At 42.5% G+C, this 22,657-nt stretch overlaps 2 protein-coding genes across 9 annotated transcripts in view; one reads left to right on the forward strand and one right to left on the reverse strand.

Moving 5' to 3' along the window:
* CCNY (cyclin Y) overlaps positions 1-19,678 on the reverse strand; it is a 115,952-nt gene extending 96,274 nt beyond the window's left edge. For 2 of the 5 annotated variants that reach the window (XM_046928205.1, XM_025148324.3), the window contains exon 1: positions 1,934-8,769. Coding sequence is in view for 2 of the 5 variants with exons in the window: in XM_425973.7 (XP_425973.3) it covers positions 19,314-19,467 (154 nt within the window). In the remaining 3 variants the exon portion in view is untranslated. Of the gene's footprint in view, positions 1-1,933; positions 8,770-16,905; positions 18,123-19,313 lie in introns of those variants that run through there. The other 3 variants (XM_425973.7, XM_015282126.4, XM_046928189.1) reach the window with 3 other exon arrangements.
* Positions 19,521-22,416, forward strand: LOC107052602. 4 transcript variants are annotated; one of them, XM_040695561.2, is made up of 4 exons: positions 19,521-20,102; positions 20,768-21,183; positions 21,296-21,412; positions 21,964-22,416. In XM_040695561.2, the coding sequence occupies exons 1-2, from the start codon at positions 19,538-19,540 to the stop codon at positions 20,824-20,826; spliced, it is 624 nt and encodes a 207-aa protein (XP_040551495.1). In that variant the 5' UTR covers positions 19,521-19,537; the 3' UTR covers positions 20,827-21,183; positions 21,296-21,412; positions 21,964-22,416. The 4 variants fall into 4 exon arrangements, with proteins under 4 accessions (XP_040551495.1, XP_040551494.1, XP_040551493.1 ...); XM_040695560.2 differs by having other exon boundaries at positions 20,768-21,412; XM_040695559.2 differs by lacking the exon at positions 21,296-21,412.
* Positions 22,417-22,657: the final 241 nt, after the last annotated feature.

The raw sequence follows: 22,657 nt of genomic DNA on the forward strand, positions 1-22,657 counted from the left end.
TATTGAAAATAAAGCTAAAAGGCACAAAATTTGGGAGAGGGGGTTTTGGCGATCAGCAGACAGAGGGGGCAGATACTTATCAAAAGCCTTTTTGTATTAAACTTCTTACAGAAAGAAGATAAGCATTTACACAACCAGAAAATATTTTTATATAGATCTTCCCACTCACATAAACTGGTAGAAATTCAACACCTATAAAGAGGCTTGAATTTCTCTTTCCTCCCAGTTTTACTAGCCCATTTACTAGCATGGGAAATGGATCCTAGCTTCAAATTGCTCATTCTTATAAATCAAAATATTCATGGTAACATTAGACAATAAACTTTGCAGAGATCTCCAGTGGTAACTCCTGCCCTCCAATTATGCAGCACTCCTGTCCTCAGAAGACAGAGTGAGTTGGGGAAAGAAACTACAGCTGAAAGATGGCAACATACATGTGACTGAAAATCACAATTCAAAGGTACTCCGGGGGCATTTCTCAGTTACATTTCAATGCAATGGCAACAGAATAGGGGCAGACTTTTTTTTTTTTCCAATGACCTTTCAAACAGGAAAACATTCCTGTGAACCCAATCAGTTCAGAAAATACTAAGCGTATTTTATTCTGAGCACAACTAAATGAGTAAATACATATATCAGAGCAATGTAATTTGACTACAGGCATCAGGCATGGAACCACATCTCAGTTTCAAATCGCTGTGTACACAAACTACATCCAGTATTTCCTATTTCTCCATACAGGTGCAGCACAACGTTGCTGTATATAGGAACACCATATCTGAGGAACTCAGGGCACACGTAATTCCTACATATGGCGTGGCCTTTACTACCACATATTCAAACAGGTTGAAAACCTGCTGGGACCTTGCCAGGTACTTAGATAAAGGGAGCCAGAGGTAAACCACAGGCCGACATGCACTATCCCATCGGGCCTGACAGAACCTGGAAGAGGCAAGTTATGCAGTCTTGATTTACAGAAACCAATGACCAAAAAAAAAAACACTCCACAAAAACAAGACCCTCTAACCTGTAAAACAAAAGTTTTAGGAAGATGAAGAAAAAGCACCATTAAATTCATTACTGTCAGGGAAGACAATACACTACACTTGTCCGGTGCAAGATATTCAATTCCTCTTTATCTGAGAGCTAAATGCATGCCAGAAATTGTTCATTCACGCTGTTAGGCAAAAGTCTTGGCTTTTAACACAGAGCACATTCTTTACTAATTATCCGGTCACCTTCCCAAAAAGACAATGACAGGTACATGATTTATTTTTGTTTTATGTGAACTTTAGAACCCATACAGATGCCTTCTGATAAAGACTCAGACAGATACAGTGAACCCTAAAGGCAAATTCATTTCAAGTCTACTCCCAACTGATTGCCGAAAGTGAAGGAGCAATTCCTCAATATTCATAGTGGTAAAGACAGAGAAAAACAACCTGTTTTTTCCCTACAACAATATACTGACTTCACAGATATACATTAAGGAGTTCTGCTGCCAAGTAAGAAAAGCCTACCCAGCTCCTCTCAGGGCATGCCAGGGTTCCATTTCCACTTTGCCAAGATCTTAAGGCCCACTTTGATCACTGATACTTCTAGGGGCTGAAAGACTCTTATATCTCCAAGAAGCAAGTCCAACACACACATGGAGGCTGGAAAATTGCCTTACTTCTATCCTACAAACTTTGGTGCTGGGAACTCTCCATGGAATGGCAGATTCTGTGTCCCCTGTGTCACTGGCCTATTATACAGCCTAGAAATTTCACGTATTTCTAAAGTCCAGCCTCATATCAATTGCACAAGAAACATTAAAGTTATAGTTTTGAATTGGTTATAGGTTTTTTTTGTGTTGGTTCAATAGAAAACCACTGGCTGGCACAATATTTTTAGAGTACAAAAATAAAATGATTTTACCCAAAATTTTGCTTACCATCAGCCCGTTAACAGCAGACAGAGATAAAACTCAATCAGGCTCCAGCCTGCCACAGCCTCAAATGAGATCAGTGATTAACTTCAGTACACACATAAGTAGCTTTGAAAGGAGACACTGTGATGTGAGCCTGCAGATTAAACAGAAAAACCCAAGCCCTTAAAAGGGATTCAGGATTACATCATTGAGATAAAAGTAAGGACAGGTTTCATCAGCTAATCTGGAAACAGCATCAGAATTTGGGACTTTCAGTAATCAGAAAATCTTCAAAACTCCATAAATAAATTACCTTTCTAAAGGAAAATAATGTATTAAATAAATTTATTACTCAAAGGTTAAGTTTCTCCAGAACAGAAGCAAAGATTAGAGCTAGGCAAAATACCCAGTACTTCTCCAAAGGGATTGATGTACCACAGTGACCAGGGCTAACCCCGAAGCTTTTCTGTTCTCAGCATTCTTGCACCTCCACTCTGACTGCAGTTCTGCTAGGAAATGGACAACCTCTGCATTACAGCAACAAGCAAAGGTCTGAGGCCAACTTATGACAATAATACAGGCTTGCATTGCTCTCACCGCCATATTGTGCTGTATTCCTTAAAGGGAGATTCTGATTGCTCTCTTTGTGGATGCCTGCTTTGTGAAGTGCAAAGCACAACAGAAAAAAATGAATAAATTGGAAAACCATTTGAAAAAAGGTGGCTGCCTTTGTTCTGATTTAACACCAGTTACAAATGGCACACGTACCAGGCCTCTCCTAACTGCGTAGGCACAATTCTCCATTCAAAACCGGTGATATAATGGAACTGCTTAAAATTATTTTTATCTCCAATTACTCAGCTTATAAAAATTACAACTCACTACTGTAAAACAATGATTTTATATCATTAGTCAAACATAGGCACCAACTTTTCTTTAATAAACATTAAAATTTTAAAAACATATGTATTTGTTAGCTCGGATTCGTTTCCTAATGTAACACAAACACTGATCATCTTGTTTTCTAGCACGCTTACACTCCAAGGTGATGGGTTTGCTTTGTAAATATTAATCTACCTTAACTAAAACATCTAACAAGCTACATGTAACACAGAGAGGGAGAGAAAGAAAGAGAGAAGATACGCTGTATTTGTTTAGAATCTCCATGAGAGTTTTTTTTGGCCTTTGGTACCACTTCGCTCTGCTTTTCTTGGATCCTACAGCTCTCAATATAACATTCTGCTGTGTATAAACAACCAGAAGCCTCAAGTCATACTTATTAAAACCATGGAGGGAAAGACCCTAATCTGATAATACAATTGTAATGTAAGCATAAAACCCTAAGTTGGCAACACGTATATGCAAATACGTACAGGAGAGGACTGGCATTGTTACTGGGATTACTCAGATTAATGCAATATAAGAATGAGCATATTGTAGAGCATCTTGATGTTATCAGCAAACAGCGAATTTACTCGATACAGAAAGAAATTTTTCACATAGCAACAGAGGAAAGAGAAGAGCAGAAAATAGCCAAGAGGGCTCTAAAAAAACACTTGAAATGGACAATGTTGGAAGGAAATTGGTAGGGTTTCAATTTTAACAAGAAGCTTCTGAAAATGTACTCATTTCAAAACCAGAATATTTAACTACTCAGAGGAAGGAGGAAACACAGTCAATCATACAGAAAGCAGATGATTTTTCAGCAGTCTACAGGGATTTCTGTGCAGCAATCAGCAAGAGGTAAGGAAGTCCAACCGAAACAGAAAATAAGCAGAGCTCATGTAAAATAGAAAATCTCCTTCTAAGCATGAAAATTAGTAATGAACGTATGAAGAGTATCCCAATGGCAACACAAATAGATTTGGAGTTACTTAGAAATAGGCTGAAGTCTAATTTAATTCTATTAAATGACAGAAGAGCAGCTTCATGGAGAAAATGGTTACATATCTTGGTTAGCAGATAAGTTTAAAAGAATAAACACAAATTGGAATTAACAAAATGAACACTTGTTTGCAATTCTTTTTTTTTTTAATTAGAGCAATGTTCTTCCCTTCCTTACTAACAAAGTTAAAACAGAAGAAAGAACAGAGATGGTAAACACCAAAAGGACTCGCTCTATCTGCTTAGATAAAGTCTCAGTGCCGGTCACTGAGCAATGCCAGTAAGAAAACAATAGCAAGATTAAAGCTGTAAGTGGACTCTGACTGTTCACCAGTAATTAAGTGCAGTCACCTCTGAGCACGAACACACCGTGTGCTGCATGCTGCCCAGCACGGCTGCTGCTGAGCACACCAGAGAGAACAGCGGGCATTTCGTGTGCCACACCGCACACCCGCACTGGAGGTGCTGTTACTTATTGGCTCTTTTCCACCAACTGTAGACATACGAAGCTGCATAGCGTTGTTTATAATGTGTGTATAAAACTTTTACTATCAGGAAATGAGGAGAAAGGAACATCAAAGATCTCACGGAGGTCACAGGAAGCGGCCAGAAGTGGAGAGATGGGAGAATAACAATTATAACACTTTATATCTATTGACTTTCATACCCAGACTTTGTCAAGAAGCATTAAGCAACACAGAGCTCCTGCTGCAGTCTCAGGAATGACAAGGGAGGTCTTTAAAACTACGATAAAAGTTGTATTAAAAATAGAGAATATTACAAATCTCAGAATTTGATCTGGATAAGAGGTGGCTTCAAAAATAACGCTAAGGCAACATTTTGTAGGTGTTATGCTCCTACGTGCACCTTCTAATCAAGGTATGCAAATAGACATCTATAGAAATTACATCTTTTTTAAAACCAACTCAATATTACTGGGATAAGAGGAGAGAGTAAAAGCATTTTCTTGACCCGCACGACAGACAGTCTTTGTCTAAGAATGTCACCTGTTGATTATGCTGAACTGAATATTTTAAATGCTAATCTTTCTTGAAATGCTCTCTTTGAAAAGGTTCTTCAGTTCATTCAAAATGAAACGGAACTGAAACATTAATGCCACCCATGTACAAACACTTGGCTGCGGTCTCAGATTGCCATACTTTGTCCTCACTGAATATGCCCCATGGAGGGAATCACAAGGGCAGGTGGGGAGGGGAGAGTTCCACCTTCCCCCAACATACTACTTTAAGGCACCATCACATCTGATATGCACATCCACTTTAATCCCATGGCTAACCCTCATCTCAACTTTAGTTTCTGCTCTAAATTTTCCTTATTTTTGAGCATGTAATTTTGGTAATTACTAAAGCGGTCTAAAGAACCAAGTGCAAAGCACGTTTTCTAGAAGAAAATACTTCCTTTTGTTCTGCAGCAGGCATTCCCCTGTATAAAACCACTTTTCTTTTCAGTGTACAAGCAATGCTCTCCAGTACACGCAGCAACAGAACTATATCTGTTAAGAGAAGTTCACATTTCCATTTTCTTTTCTGCTTTGCACACTCCTGTAGCTAAGGAACCCCGCTGCACTAAGATAGGACTTAAAGCACACACTGCATTCCTCCCATCAAACAGTATTTATGTGCCATGTAAAACCCAATTCACCCTCCAGCACTCTATGCAAAAAGAAAACAAAACCAAAACAACCCACAGAGACTCTAAGTTTGACCTATATCTCCCTCACAAATTATGAGGCAAGGACTGAAGGATTGAAGTTAACTAATGATGTTTTTCAGAAAGCCTATGCCATTTCCATAGCTGGCTCTGGGAAAGTTGACCCCATGCTCTTTTCTTTAAGGCCAAAAGCAAACCTCTGTCTGTAAGGGCATGCAATTTTACTGCATAAGGATTGAAATCACATTTCACATAGAAACTGTAACTTGATTTGTGTGTCCCTGTGAATCTTCTTGGTGTATGAGGACCATCTTTCAGAAGTAGGATTTTTTAGTTAAGAAAAACACTGAGCAAACAACAAATAGTCTGCATTTTTCAACATTCTACTTGACAACAACAACTTCTCACGGTATTCTCTTAGATCTTCAATGTAGCCTAGGCCCAGCAACATTAAGGTATCAAATATCTAAGTAGGTCTGCTGCTCCCAAAGCAGCGTATTTCTGTAGGACTCCATAGCTTTTGCCCTTCTGCCTGGGAAGCAGGCAGGAGCACACTCTAAAACAGTTCCATAGGCAAACTTACTTCCTAATATCAGAAGCAATGCAAGTCCAATACAGAGGTTTATAAACAAGCCTTTTTATTTAATTTATTTTATTTAAATAAATTTTAAGGCTAATGCTATCTCTCCTTTAAAAATAATTTCACACCCAAACACAATTGTATTACGTCTCCATGTCTTTTACACGTTTCCAGGTATTTTTCAGTTGTGTAAGGCTATTCATCCAATACAGCACACGTTCCTGGAACAGCCACTGCCATCAGCCATCTGGCTTGATCAAATGTAGGATTTGGACTATATGAATTCTCTTCTACAATCTGATATAGCACTTTCAAACAAGTCTGTAATGCACTTTCAGGAAGAAGGTACAATTCCATAAAAGCTTATTTTGCATGTTTTTTTCAATCTTATAGAGTAATCAAATGGTTTGCCTTTCTGCAAGTCAGTCTTACATAGGGAATATTTTTGCATACTACAATGCAAGCAAGTGCAGCCAATGCTCCACAGAAAGGAATGTAGCAGTAGCAACCCCCTAGTCTGCAAGCAGAGAGGGAGAGAGAAGAGCAGTTGATAAGCTACCTTCTAAACACACATTTACAGAGAAAATATTTGAGAAGGAAAAACTCTATCCTTTGATAAAACCTGCAGGGGGTTGAAAAGATGAGAAAGGATTTCCATAGCTCAAGGTCATAACTACTTTCAAAGCAACTACAAATGAAGCTCTAAGTAGAGACATGGCTGAACGTCCCCCAGAAAGACAGAAGAAAGTCAAACAGATGGTTTAATGCTAAATTTGTATTCAGTAGAATAGCAAAGTTGCTGATCTTGTCTTACTTACATCCCCACAAACCACACTAACAAGGACACACCTTGCAAGGCCTAACTGGCACTTCTCAGCAATGTGTCCTTCACACCTTACCTGCAAGCACAGAAGAAAACAGTTTTCAGCCAGGAGTGGTGAAAATGAAAATATTCTCTGCAAACCATGGAGTAAGGATCAGAATCCAGAAAGATGCCTACTTTCTGACTGCTACCATTACATACACACATACACACAGGTATGAAGAAATCAGCAAAGTAAGACTGGTTGATAACAGCTCTGTTTGTTACATGTGCCCAGCAGGAGCCTCTATGCCCTAATGGCTTTTACATTCATACAGAATCTCTGATTTCCTTTATAGAGAGGATTTTGTTGCGGGGTATTAACATACAACACAAGTTTAATAGAAAACTCAATTCCATAAATCTTACAGCAGTTATTTCACTACAAGAACTAAATTAACTCCTTACAAGGTGTAAATTGGCCGAAAATCTCCATTTCTCTTCTTACAGTTCTGAAGACTGAGGCAGCACTCAGATTTAACATCAAGAGCTGCCTCCATCCACCACTTTGGAAAACAGACAGATTTTCTTAAATGTAGTTCCACTGAGTTCATTTACGCTCATTTGCAACAGATGAGTTTTAGAGCTGAGAGGGAGGTACTTAAGCAAAAAAAAAAAATAAAATAAAGGGACACTTAAATTTCTCCTACAGTCTGTAGGACCAATGATTAAGGCAGTATTTCCCTACCCACTCACCATACATCTTCAAATGTGTTTCAAGGGCTTTTAATCCTCTTACAAATATTTCTTGTTGACATGGAGATTGCTTTGCTTCACAGATTTACTTTTAATGCTAGCTTGCAGCATCAAGATACTGCCTCTAAAAATAAAAGTCTTTTATCACTGGAAAATAAGAGAATTTCCATTAAGGGAAAAAGGACATAAATTAGCTTAAAAATAAATCCTGCTCCCAAGATTCAGATACAGCATTTGCCAGCTTATTTAATATCCAAATCTCCTTCAGCTTTCATTCTAAATCTCATCAATCCTTTCTGTTTAATTCCATCTTTCTGTAAACAGAGCTGAAGACATCTCCTTACTGCTGCCTGAGCTTGAAAACAGAACGAGTCACCCATTATTAACATATTAGTAACCAAGAGCATGAATACATAGAGAATGTTGTTCATCACAGCAACCTTCATTCTTGATTCTCCATCGTTCACTAGGCCAGTATACTACATAAACCACAGCAGAGATGATAATGTTTTCTTTTAATCCAAGGAATGAAGCTGATGGAAATAATTAATGGTAAGTACAACATATTAGGTATTTAAGATACATAGGTATGTATCTGATGCTAAGGTCTACATGTTGCGATAAAGAAACAGTGATTTATCCCTCCCATCTGTTTTCAGATCCATAGGAAAATACACTTAAACACAAGGTTTTTTAACGTTGTGAGAAAAAAAAGTTATCATGACCCAGCCTTGAATAACAACTTCACCTGCTGGGATAAGAAAGCTTACTTCTTGCAAAACAATAATCCCTGCCGAAAGGGATAAACAAAGACAAAAGAGAAGAGAAGGAGCCAATGAAAATATAGTGGGTGAACAAAGAAAGCAGATCCAGACAGTTAGATAAGCAGAGGTTACGCTATTTAGCCATGACACAAAACTGCTTTCCTGAACGAACTCTGAGGTTCCTCTCCCAGCTGTAAGCAAATACTGTCAGACTCTTTCTTGAAGAATGCTGTAGAGATCTCTCCAGGGATCAAGCAGGCTCCTGGGTCAAAGAATTCCTCAGATTACAGCTAGATGTTACCAGCTCTCTAGAAGACATAAGCATACGTACATATCTCCTATTATTTTCCACCAGATATCATTAAAAAAGTACCTGAGTTACTCGAGGCAAGAGAACTGCAGCAAGCAGGAGGAAGTTAATAGGGCTATTTATGTATCAGATGCAATATCCTCTCTCTCAACGAGTGCTTTGTGAACAGACAACTGAATGCTAAGCATCTTGCAGGAACAAGCTCCATGTTCTCAATTATTTTAACAAGCATTGTTCTCACAATTCCCTGGTTAGCAAAGACCTTATCAAAGAGCTTAACTGAATAATAAGAACAAGCTCAGGTGTTCTGATATCATTAAGGATATAGGGACATAAGGAATAGACTTCCAATATACAGTTTACATGCCCTGCTGAAGCTTTACAGTATTAGTGACACATAGCTTCACCCCGCCAAGGAGTTTACATAAGAAGATGCATACACACACCCACACACACACATATAAATGTTCTTATTTGATAGGTTACCTTTAGCAACTTATTCCTGGTTTACATGCATCAAAACTATTTTGCCTAAACAAAAAACAGAATTAAAGTCCCCATGTAAGAACTGGTATTGGATCAAGCAGGTCAGCAGAGTCTCTCAAGATCTGTGTGCTTCCATTCATTTTTGTTGCATAAATAAGACATTTCAGTTTTTACAGCTACAGCAACATTCAGCAATGTGCTGACTTCACATGTGACATCTTCTATATCCCTATAGGTTTGAGTAGCACAGCAGAGTTAGGCTGCAGGAGCCGCCTGTTGGAGATGATGGCATGGCCAGCAAGTAGAACACAAGAAACATTCATGATCGTTTCAGGAAAATTCTATAAATAGCAAAATAGAAAAAACAAGAGAGGAAGCAGGTACCACAGCTGGAAAGCCTTTCTGACCCAGGGAAACTGTTTTAGCAGGGTCTAGGACTAGATGATCTCCAAAGGTCCTTTCTTTCCTTTCATGCATAGAGCCATGGGCCAACGGAGCTCGCAGGGAAGAAGAGTGCCAGACAAGGGCCACAAGCAGGAGGAAATTTCACTAATCATTTTTTGGCAGGACAGGGCTGAGCTGAACCCAGGGCTGGGTGCACAGCCACCCAGCAATTCAGCTCTTCCTGCCTCACTTCTCTGCTTGCCGCGCAGTCCAATCAGAAGCAGCCGCTCACCAGCCCCACGCATGGGAAGCACACCAAATCAACTTCAAGCTCAGAACTCACATATTCCCACTCCCTGAATAGAAGGAAAAGCCTTTCACAGCAACACATCCTGCTTTTCTATTAAGCAATACCAAATCAATCAGATCTGAGTCCCCAAATAGAAACCAAGGAGATTCCTCATTTACATGAGGAAAGAAATGCAAAAATATGCAGTTAGAGAAGATTTACATACAGCTGGACACACTGAAGCATGGGCTGAGTATCAATTACAGACATAATAATTATCAATTTTTTTCTTCCATGAATTGCAAATCTAAATACTACTAAGTCGGTTTTCACCTTCTTATTTAGGAAAAAAAAAAAGCAGTGTATATGAACTCCACTACTATTTGAAAAAAAAAAACATACACAGCCTCATAGTATATTTTAAGAATTTCAACTCATGCACTGCAGTGCATTTGTAATCTCAAATTGCAAATTCAGGACACAGATTAATCACAAGGTACACATTTCCAAAAGTCATGATGGCAAGAGATCAAAAGACATGCTCAATGCTGCTTTAAGGACAAAGATACAGGGAAGAAATGCAGGCACCTTACTTATGTGCGGATAACTTGTCATGAGCTGAGAGAATGATTATTTTACCTGCCTGGCTGTAAAATATGCAGGACAGGTAGGAACCAGGAATGCTCAGCAAATGTTAAGCTAAAAACTGGGGTCTGAAATCAACACTGAAAGTCACAATGCCATCATGGAATCATCACACAAACCCAACTCTAGAATACACTGTGCTCACTTCTCACAGCTTGAAAAGCACAGCAAAGCAGGAATCAAATAAAAGGCAACGAGATTAGAGGCAGGAACTTGTGTGTGCTTTGGGTAAAAAAAGGCCATGAAGCACTGGCAGGAGGGAAGCAGTACAGGCTGTTGGAGATGTACAAAGATGGGATGGGAAGAGGACAGAAAAATCAGACAACCCTGCTGAAGCTACAGGGATGGAGGAGGGTAGTGACTGAACCCAAGTATTTTTCTCTTTCAAATCAAAGCTGGTTTCAGATTATATCAGCAACATGATAAAAAATTAAGAATAACATCACAGGATCACAGTCAAAGAACTGTAGGTTTGGAAGAGACCTCTGGAGGCCATCCAATCCAACCCCGCAGCAAAGCAGGCTCCCTAATGTAGATTGCTACCTAAGCCTAGTTGGTATTTCCAAAGAAGCCACGATGGCCAACTACACTTCTTGAGCTTCCTGAAGCTTGACAACAGCCCAGGGACACACTCCGTGCTGGGTTACATCACAGTCATCCTGCACCCTGTGACAGAGTGGCCCACTGCTCCCTGGGCCTGCAGGGTTAGTGGGACCCGAGGACACACGGCCTGCCTGGACCAGGCCGCACAGCAGCTCCATGGGGCAGTGGCCAGCCCACAGCCTTCCTGCCTCCTGGGGCAGGCTTCTGCCAGGCACTGCATCACACCTCGCTTCAACAGTCACAGTGCCTAAGCCTAATCTGCTATTAGCACACTGTTTTTTCTAGGGGGACAAATATACTGTTACCCATACAAATCCATTTTGAGGTAACCTACACAAAACCAGGAGGCAAAAAACCTGCTCTCCTCCCTTTACTGCCCACACCCATGTATAACATAACTGCTGTAGAACTGCAAATTTATATTCAAAAATCAAAGCATGCAGTAAAGGGGGAAAAATGATAAAGAAAGAACCCACACAATCAGATATGCAAAAATGTAGAACAGTCATTCAATTTAAGATCAGGTTCCCATGTTGTAAGATAATGTTTCACTGTTTGGATTGCATAAAGTATGATTCAACTACTTGTTATAAAAATAACTGTTTACTATAATATTTTTTTAAGAAATGTGATTTGAGGTAGTGAGCTTACTTTTCACAACGCATTCACTTCCAGTGAAATGTAACTTGGCAACGTCCCTTTCACTTAAACACACATTTAGCCAAGGGGAAACAAGTTCCTAGACATGGAATTTACATCGCTGCTTATACATGGAATTTTAAATGACTTTTTGTTTGTTTTGTCTTTCAAGGTCTGTTTTCCTCCACACCACAACCAGTCAGATCTCTCTCACTGCGCATTGCTTTTATCTCAGGTTGGATCTCCAGTACCTCCTCAGTTACAGGAATCCTGCTCTTACCTAAATGCTGGAAAAAGCACACATACAGCCCGGTAAAATTACGACTTCCTTCTATGTCTGACACAGAGAGGATAACTGAATATTGTCAGTGCAGTATACCAGACACTTACCACCACAAAGGAATTATTCTAAAAGGAAAGAGGCCATTTAGCCGCAGGCATCGTGATTTGAAAGCTTAAAATACAATTGCATATCCAAACCATTCACCCTCTTTCTGCATTCACTGATTGAATAAAACGCACATGGATTTCTGTCAGGTATCAATAGTCACAATGAAAACTGTGGAGAATGAAGCGCTGCTGAGAGCCGCAGGGACAGGCAGAAGTCAGGCAGGGTGGGCAACAAGTTTATGGCAGAGACGTGCAAAACATCTCACTCCTTAAGCTGGATATTTATCTCGATCGTTATTTTAACATCTGACTACTACTTACCTCTAACATCTACTACATAAAATGACACAGGAAGAAATATCAAAACACTAATCAGAGGAAAGCTCTGTTATCTTCATTCCAGAATCCCCCTTCAGGAAATATCCATTTCAAATGCAAATAAATCCATGATTGATTATTACTTAATATTCAGTAACATTAGAATTTCTAACCACGTACCCGGACAATTATGTCAAAAGGTTAACTGCATCACCTATTTTAATGGCATTAACAGCAGAGAATTTCAAATTAAATGAAGATCAGCCTCAAGAAAATTTAGGAGCTTGGAGGTCCAACTACAGCTGTAGTTGAAACTGGTAGAAATTAGAAATAAAATCCTGCCTGATAGGATCTGAAACTGTTTTGTGTGGGTTTTTTTTTCCTTCCTTAGTACACAGCAAATACTGCATTGAACAGTCAGATAAAATGTTCTGCAATAGCTGATTTACCCTCCTGAGTTTTATTGGTTTTGGTTTCAGTTACATAGGTTCATACATTTAATCAATAAAATGAAAATCAGTCTGCTCCTAAATCCTCAGAAACAAAAAGAAAACAGAACAGCTATTGAGATAGACTACAAACATCCTGATTCCTAAGAGGTGTAGTATCTCCTGGGCATGCAAGAGGCTGTGCTTCTATAGCAATTAAAATGACCATCTGACCAGAAATTAAAATTTTTATTAGAATTATCTGTATGTTCTTGATCGTAACACCTCTTTTTTTTCTGATCTGTACGTCACATGTGCTATTTTAACAGGATTCTTTGAGAAGGAGGAAGTGGGGCTGTCCAACTGGCAGAGACCACAGCTCACTGAACGTAAACGGAAGATATGATGGTACAACATACAGACAGCTTTGCTCAAAGTAGAAAAACAGATGAGATCCAAAACTCTGAACATCAGCCCAATAGTCAATGGCTCTAATTAATTTCAGGTGTTGGAAGACCTTCTTCAAGGTCTTTGTAATAACTTGCAGCATTTTATAGAGTATCACAGCTCAGAAAACAGTTCAGAGATGTTTTAAGTGCTTGTAGAGCTCCCTGGCCATGTCCAAAGCAGGGAAGCATGTCCCACTATGTTCAGTACCAGTTACAAGCCCCAGACGTTGGATCTTCAAGTAATGCAATCTCCTTTATTCAGAAGAGCAGAAAAGAAGACAGAGAAACTACAGTATAATTAAGTTTAAAGTGGAACTATTCATAAAATTACAAGCACAGACACATAACTACCACCAGTCACGTCACATGCACAGCCTCACATAGTCTTGTAACTTCCAAATTATCCCTTCCCTAGGAAGTTGTCATACTGCACTAACTTTCTTGCTTGTATTTCAAAAGACATTTGCTGAGCCAGTATAATTTCTTTCTCATACAGTTACTACTTTCAATATCTTAAAGTAATGCATTCTTTCCAGGAAGAAAAGCAGTAATGAATAAGATTTTGATAAGATGTCATAACACAAATAACAACATAGCAACAAAAAGGTATCCCTTCTCTGAATACTAATCTGCAGGAATAAACTGCACCTCAGAAGCAGTCTTAAGCATGCCAATAATTTGCTAATTTTGCTCTAAAACTCCAAATTAGAATAGGATTCCTGTGCCACCAGCTTCACAACTTCATTAAATAACAATGCACCTCATTCCTGACATTTGGTGTACCGCGGCTTTATCAGAAGTTGACTAGCCATTCAGGCTTATATTCAGGAATAACTTACTGCTCCCACGTTTGATGAAATATCAGTGCAGGAAAGAAAAGCAGCTATTAGAATATAAACATTAATTTCTGTACCATTGAAAGTAAATGCTTTCACTTCCAATCCGACATCTTTGGGATCTCAGCCATAGGTGCGTAAGAATCATTTTTGCAGACTAAGAAACAAATATACAAACAGCCTGGGATGCAACTTTTCTTACCTAAAGCTGTGTGTGTGTGCTTTTAAAGAAAAATATGAAGGTGCAGTTGAAGGCTGACTCTTGCATTAAGAACAACACTACAGAGATGCCAGGGCAGACGTTCTTCCCCTCCAAGATGCACAGTTAAGGAGACTTTCCCCAGTTCAGGCTAAGGAGCACTCTGAGTTTAAGCTGTTTCTCCAAGATAAAGCTCAAGGGCTGCTGATGCTCAGATTCAACTGGCTAGGGGAGTTCCAATGACATACAAAGTCTACAAACTTGGCAACAAACAGCTGAGCTAAATAAAACCATTTCTGGATTTTGGTCAACTTCTGCTAACGGTTTTTAGATTGAGAAATATGAAATACCCCAACCATTCCTTTCAGCTATTCTGGACTATTTGTTCTTAAAGCTGGATTGTAAGGAGGCAAAACTGCTACAGAAAATAAACAGGAAATGATAACTACTGCAGTGAATGCAACACCTAAGCATGCTGCTAGACATATTCTACATAAACAATAAATGGCTAAATTTTAAGTTAACTAATGTTTACAATCTCTTCATATATATTTCAAAGATTTATGGCATGTTCATTAGATGTTCTGCAGGATGAAGTAAAAAGACCACCCCATATGTCAGAATGCACATGGACAAGGATTAAAAAACTCCAGTTATCCAAGTCCAAAGGAAAATTAAAGAAGCTAAAGTAATTCAATTCATTCTACGTAGCAAGTTCAGAGAAAGGCTATTTACTGCTTACACTTCCAGTCTGTAAAATGCATTTCATATTCTTGCAAAGCCATTACACAAGGAAGGTACTTAGACTACGCCTGATCTGTGGCTGACCAACAAGACAACAGCTACAACAGCGCCAGGTACTCCTTCACCTCCCAGTGTGCTGCAGGAAGCAGACAGCAAGTAACATTCACAATAAGTTGCTTGTGAGTTCAGCAAACAGCATCTTAGGAGTTTCAGAAAGCAGTGGCCCACCATACATGGGTGTCAGACTGGGTGGATCTTGAGCAAGGCCTGCAGTTGCAATAAATATACCTTTCAAGTGCAAAAAAAACCCTCACTAATAACATAAAATTAAGTAAAACAGTTATAAGCATAGAGTGGAGAGGTTCTTTTCCATTTCTTTTTAATAGATTATTCTTAAGGCACGTAAAAATCTAAGGAAAAAAAAAACACCTCAAAATACAGCAGTCCTTTGATTGTCAGAGACATATAAGCCAAGCCATGCTACTTCAGGTATCAGTTCGCTCAGCCAACACTGATAGCCCTGTGTAACTCACTTGCAAAGAAAGCCTTCATCACATGGCAGTGCACTAATAACATCGATTAGGATGTAATAATGTTCAAATATTATTAGCCTTAGCATATGTGCATCTGAAACTTTCTACGGCTAATAGTAAAATGCTCACTTCATAAAGAGTGTTAACTGATTCAAAATGTGGATGTGAGGTTTTATGAAGGCTTTGTTCATGATGGCTTCCTTTTCTTGAGGAGCTGGGAACACCACGATAAACAGATGAAGATGAAAGTGGAAGTAAAAAAGCAAGCTATGAGATATGCATCACCAGCAGCATGTGGTACAGGACGACGTTAGGTGATGTAGGCCACAGCAGGCTCTAGTTCTAATTTTTTAATGCACAAGATTGCATACATGCATATATAGCAATACATGACCTCTGGTAGTGCAAGCAACACTACTGAAAAGCACACCGTCACCTCTATGAAGGCATTTCCTTCTAGCAAACTTGAGGTATACGGGATAGGTATTTTAAAACTTGCCTGTATTTTGCTAAAATCTCATAACTCTTTTAAAACTCAGCAGACAGAGATATACAAATACTAACTACGCTCATTCCAGGGATTCCCATACAGCACTTTCAAAAAAGTGGAGAAAAATATGCATATGAACAAATAAAGAGCTTTTAAAAAGCAGGCCAGTCCTTGGAGTCTGCTGTCTGCAGGAAAAATTACCATGACTGGCACGTGATGAGAAGGGCTGAGCAGGGCTCTCAGCGGTGCACAGTCACACAGGATGACACTATCTGAGCTAGCAATGACAAATGACCTAGCAACATGAGCAATTTACAAAGAGGAAAAAAAATCATGGGCTTTTTTTTGGGGGGGGGGAGAGGGAACAAAGAGACAGGGGAAGGGATTAACCATTAACAAACTTCTCTTCAAGAGGCCTAGGAGCCCTCTATCCAGTCTCTATGTCAAGAGCAGCCTTTTGGACGGCTGAATTATGAGGCAGCAGCTTCGCTTCATGTCATCTCACTTGTGATAAAACATCCCCTTTGTCCTCTCCCCACAGCTCCTCACGCCCTGATGGCTAATGGGCAGAGCTAGGAGTTTACTGCCAGAATTTTCTTGAAGCAACTTTCTAAATGTGAAGCACTGAAGAATAATGAAGTTCCCCCTTAGCAATAAATCATCAAAAAGAGACAGTAATCAAGAGAGGGTAACCTCTGAACTGTGTGTTACAATTTTCCTTCTCCTTCAGACACCACCTCACCAACAGCTGTGCAGTATTACAGAACAGAGAACACCACTGACACAGAGGTCGTACCTTGCTAAAACCCACCACTAAGGACATGGCATTTCTTCCAGCATTCCTCAAAAAACTGCTGCTGAATTGGGAATCGTAGTTGAACCACATGAGGGGCAATCTGAAGGCACGATCTTGAAGGCAGATGTGACAAATATTTCTTTATGGGGTATTTAACACTGGCCAACCCCAAACAGTCCCACTTCCACCAGTACCAACATTTCCAGTTCATTCTGAGCTGTCACCCTCCCTCTTTTCCTTTCTCTCTCTCACACTGCCTGAAGCGAGGCTTTCAACAATGAAAAACACCCATCTCTTAACAACTTGGAAACAGCTCACAGGTGACATAAAGGCTTTACAAGTTCTTGTCCTACTCCAGCAGCTTGCCCAACCCAAAACAAAACAAAAGTTTCACGAATGTTCCTTAACATGAGGCGTGTTACCTCAGACACTGCATGCCATGAATCCTGGGCTCCCAAAAGCCCCCTCCCAAAGCCATGGCTTGCTGGAGAAAATCTCCACGCTTCCAAAGCCAGGGCAGCAGATCTGCAACAAAAGAGCTGTTCTATACACAGCATCTCTAGCTGGCCTGTGTGTACTGACAGCTGGCAGCCAGCAGGCTCCTCGGCGACTGTTCATTTTGTGCCTCTGTCCATGCAGAGGGGTAAGATAAGAGCAAAGTACAAAAAAGAAATCCAAAATTGTGTGCTCTTGTCAATAGTTAAGGATGGCTTGCCCTCTGCAAACATGGCATCTCACCAAGCAACAGTCCTAGATACAACAATGAAACAAAACATCCTGTTAGACCAGGATACAGCTCAAGGATTGAAATGTAGAATCACAGAATGGCTTGGATTAGAAGGGACATTAAAGCTCACCCCGTTCCAACCCCCTGTCACCAGCAGAGATCCCACCCAGCAGCTCAGGCTGCCCAGGGCCCCATCCAACCCAGGGATGGGGCACCCACAGCCTCTCTGGGCAGCAGTGCCATGGCCTCACCACTCCCTCACTGAAAAATTTCACGCCACAGCTTAAAGAAGAGAGACGGCACACATGGTCCTTGATCCAACAACTGGAACAACCAGTAAAGATTGCTATTTTGCCATAACCACTAAGATACAAAAAGATATCATCTTGAAAGCACATTCCAACAGGCACACATGCACTTACTAGTTTCCCCTCTGCCCTTCTTCCCACCAAGACAAAACTGCATCAAGAACACAGCACAAACCCACACTGATCTGACTACAGCTTGCAGGAGCCGGTGGTACCGAAGCAGAACCCCACACCGCCAGGCAGAGACACACACTGCTGTGCCAGACAGCCCTGCGCTGGAAGAATTCATCATTCATGGATCAACAATTGGTTCTTTCATCTCTCTGGCTTCCTCAGACCATTATGTATTTTTTCCACCTCTGATCCCCATTACACTCCCAGTTTTCAGCTGCATGTAGCAAAGACGTCTGAAAAACGTGCAGAAATTAAAAGAATTCCCAGAATTAAAAGAAATAATCTCAACCAGAGAGGGAATCCATCATCACTTGGCCAGTTCCAAGAACTGATTTAACACAAAACTGTGATAAAATCACGGCCACATAAGCTATGAGAAAAATGCGAAGGCAAAGTGAGGCACAGCAGGCGCTCCTTCTGGCTGGAGACCAAGGCAGTCCACGGAAACGAACCCCTGACATCACCGACCTCTCACCAAGCGAAGTTTTAGGGCTACACACTTCAGCTAATCAAAAACTAAATCGCACGTATACATTAAACCGCGTCCTTAAAATCCAGCTGCGCGGATCCAGGGGGATAGATACCGCATCCTGCACCAAGAACGCCACGGAACCGGGCCCAACCAGCCCGTAAACTGTTGACAGATAAGCCAAAACAGCAGCACATTCCGTCATCCCCGAGCCAATGGGAACGCGGTGCTTCTGAGTATCACTGCAGAGGAAAAGAGGGAGAATGAAAGTCCCGGCGGCTCCTTGCAGCGGTGCCCCGCGGCGGGAGCACGGGCAGCGGGCAGGAGGCCGCGGGAGCAGCGCTCCGGGCCGGCCCGTCCTTCCAGCCCCGACCCTGCGGCGCTCAGGCAGGTGACCGCCCGGCAGGTGACGTGAGCTCCCTGCCACGAGCGCTGCCCTGAGCCGCGATCCGGCTGCGAGATGTTGGAGTCAGCCGGGCCTCTACGGCGCGTAAAGATAACAACGAGCATAAGGAATAACGCGCATGAATAACGAGCACAAATACTGCCGTCTCACGGCACCGGGGCGGGCAGGGAGAGCTGCGCCCCGCGGGGATGCGGAGGGGCCGTAATGCCGCCCGCAGCGCCCCGGGGAAGGAATAGGCGCCCACCGCGGGGACGGAGAGGGAGAGAGGCAGAGAGAAAGGGAGAGAGAGAAGGAGAGAGGGAGGGAGCTGCCGCCTGCCCTCACCGTCGATGTTCTCCCGGTCGCTGATGTGCTGCAGGTTGCAGCCCGTGTCCTCACGGCTCAGGTCGGCCTCGGGGCGGTAGGACTCCAGCCGGGAGTGGGCATTCCGGCGCAGCTTGGGGCTGGACGAGACGCAGCAGGAGGTGGTGTTCCCCATCTTCTCGGCCCGGCCCGGCCCGGCGGGGACGAGGCGAGGGACGGCCGCTCAGCGGGGCCGGCGGGCGGCCATGGGCAGCGGAGCGGACGAGGGGGAGAGGCGGCGGCTGCGGCGCCCTGCGGCTGCGCTCCCCGGAGGGTCCCGGCGTTGGCTCATCCGCGGCGGCGGCCCCGCGGCGCGGCGGTACGCCGGCGAGGGCTGCGGCAGCTACGAAGCGCGGCGCGGGCGGGCGGCGCAGGGCCGGCCGAGGCTCAGCCCCATCGCCGGCGGCGGGGCCGCCGCGCTCCTCCTCCGCCCCCGCGCAGCCGCGGGTCCCTCTCCACGCGCGCGCGCGCGCACCCACGCGGCCGCCCCGCAGCCCCCGCGGCCGCAGCAGCAGCAGCAGCAGCAGCAGCCGCCCCGGGCGGCCTCCGCTAAGCGGTTCCGGTTCAGGCGGGCGGTGACGCCTCCGCGCCGGGCGGGCGGCGGCAGCGGGGCCGTGCTCGCCCCCCGTGCGTGCGGGTCTGCTTGCGCCTCAACCGCCCGCGGTGCTGAGGGGGCGCGGAGAGGCCGGGCCCGCTGCTCTCAGGCGTCCCCGAATCGTACTGCGGGTGCGCGCGGCTGTACAGAACGTGGAAGTATGGCTGTGTGCTGCGGTATGTCGCGGAGCGCAACCCCTGCCCGGCGGGGCGTCGGCTGCTGCTCGCCCTGAGGCGCTCAGCTGGCGGGAGCACGAGGGCCGCCCCTCCGCTGCCGCTGCCCCGGGGACGACCCTGGCGGCGGCGTTCCTCTTTCCACAGCCGCCCACCGGCCCGGTCCCGGCTGCCGTGCGCTCCGTGTCACCTCAGGGCTGGGCCCAAACGCGGCTGCAGCGCTGTCAGCCCAGCAGCACGTCTGTGTGCAGCGCCCGGGCGGCTCTCACTGCTGGTCCCCGGGTCCTTAGGAATCCTCTGAGGACACCTCTACGTCCCGCTGCGTTCAGGGCTTTCCCAGCCAAACCCATATTGAGTATCAGTGTCAGACTGAAGATGGAGATCGTGGATGATTCTCCTTAGCTTTTTTTATATCTTTTTTCATCTTTTTCCTTTTATCTCCGCAATCTAAGCAAATCTCGTGACTACTGGAGGTCTGAGTCATGGCACTCCAATGATTACAGCGATAACTGCTGAACAGAAAAGCATTTGTGCATTTATAAAAAAAATGCTTCAGCTTATCTCCTGGTATCTGATGTTCTTGTAAGATCAGCTCAAGGCAGATAATTACACACAAGGCTTTAGGGTTGTCATCTTTTTTTCTTTTTTTTTTTCCTTTTTTTTTTCAGATCACACATTGCAAAGAAAAAAGAAGGTTAGTTTTCAGCTAGCTTCAACGTCTCCTTGATGTGAACGTACTCCAGTGGGGTGCAAACCAAAGCGTTAAAGAAATATTGTTTCTTAGAACTCTGTTGAGCGTGGGCTCCTGTCACTAATGTTGCAGTAACGTAAACAGGACCGTGGTGAGGCCCTCTGTGTCTGAGTAACACAAGTACGTGCAGCATCTTCTGTGTCAGTGTCTGCTGTGGTTTGCCTCCCGACAAAAGGATATTCAGGATTTGCTGGTGCTCTGCTTCAGAAGGACCATCCTGTATAGGATGTAGCATCTCACTACCACATAGTTCACTGCTGCTGGGCACGCCCTGCCCTCAGACCAGGCCGTGGCATAAGCTCTGCTCACCTCGCCTGCTCAAATAAATCTCCGGTAGGCATCAGCAGCAACCAGGAAATTTCAAACACAATTTTGTCAGAATCAAATCTTAGAATATGAAATGGAATAATGTTACTGAGATGTCCAGTTTGCCACATCTCACTAGGGCTGGAGAGACTCCTGTGGAAGAATTCCTCAATTGCCTGCCTCTCATCAAACAAGATAAGCTAGACAAGACATTTCCTTCGTTGCAAAGGAACTGTTTAAACCAAGTGTTTTAAAGGTAGACATTTAAAATGCTTTTAAATACAAAATACTGAAAACTTGTGACGATCAGTTGTGGCCATGTAGTCACTATATAGCAAGCTTTAGTGAGAACCATTGGTGATGGGTGAATGGTTGGACTGGATGATCCTGGGGGTCTTTTCCAACCTTTGTGATTCTATGATTCTAAGCTAGTTTCTTTCTTGCAATGTTTTTTTTCTGAATTTCTCATGTGCTTTTACTCCTTTCACCTCAAGACCTGCTGAAGAACATTCTAATGACAAAGGTGCTACAACACATTTTTAAGGATAAGGGCAAACAAAGGAATGCTTTTCTGGAGTAATGGTCTTGCATAGTTTTCTAAGAGCTAAGGCAAGTAGATAGATGAAATACATCAGGAAAGCGTGTTTGGTTTTTTACTTCTTTATTAGAGCTATATCCAGTGTATAATGTGAATTATTATTTGATAAATGTTGGTACAGTAAAGCAAGAACAGTTTGCTGTACATTACTGACCTGCTTAGACGTAATGTGCCTCTAAATATTATCTTGTTTGTCTTTATTTGCCTAGAGACCATTCTGAAGTTTAAGATTATGGATTTGCCTGAGGGGCTTTATGCAGCAGCTGAGGAACACTATAAAGCATCTAAAACTCAGGCCCAGACTGGTCATCACTGAGATACCTGTGTCTACAAAGGGCTAGCTCCTGCATGAAGATACTTTTTAATCTGTAGCATCTTCACTATACAGAAGACAATGTACTTTTATAGGTTAAATGTTAATGATGTGACTCATTAAATTCTGTGCTTGAAATCTTCTTGGTACATCATCAAAAGCTGTACATGATTCAAACCAGCAGATGCGGATTACTGCTTTGCTTAGATGCAGTTTCTATCTATTTGGGATAGAAAGAAGTGGTAAATGTTGTTTAGCACCAAACTACTTTCTGCTTGCAAACCTAATGATACAGGAAGCACAGGTTTAAAAAAAAATCCATTAAAATAAACAATTGGTGATAACTGGAGCTTTGACTCTGGTTATCTTTCATACACACACAGAAGTTTGTCATAGAATACCTTCCCCACACTGCCACCTAATGTTTAACAGGAGTCCTACTAATACTTTAGGCATTAAGTCTAAAATGCCATTTTGCCAAATTTATCAGTTAATTGTTGTATGGGATTTTAAGCAAAAACTTTGAATGATCATGCCTGTGTCCAAAATGAAAAGTGATCTGGCTGGCCAACTGAATCATGACCTAAACT

This window comes from Gallus gallus, chromosome 2 (genome assembly GCF_016699485.2).
Source record: "Gallus gallus isolate bGalGal1 chromosome 2, bGalGal1.mat.broiler.GRCg7b, whole genome shotgun sequence".
NCBI lineage: Eukaryota > Metazoa > Chordata > Aves > Galliformes > Phasianidae > Gallus > Gallus gallus.

Coding starts and splice junctions, on each gene's coding strand:
- LOC107052602 (XM_040695560.2), top strand. CDS start 19,538: ATGGGCAGCGGAGCGGACGAGGGGGAGAGGCGGCGGCTGCGGCGCCCT. Junction 20,103..20,767: donor AAGTATGGCTGTGTGCTGCG/GTATGTCGCGGA, acceptor TTTTTTTTTCAG/ATCACACATTGCAAAGAAAA.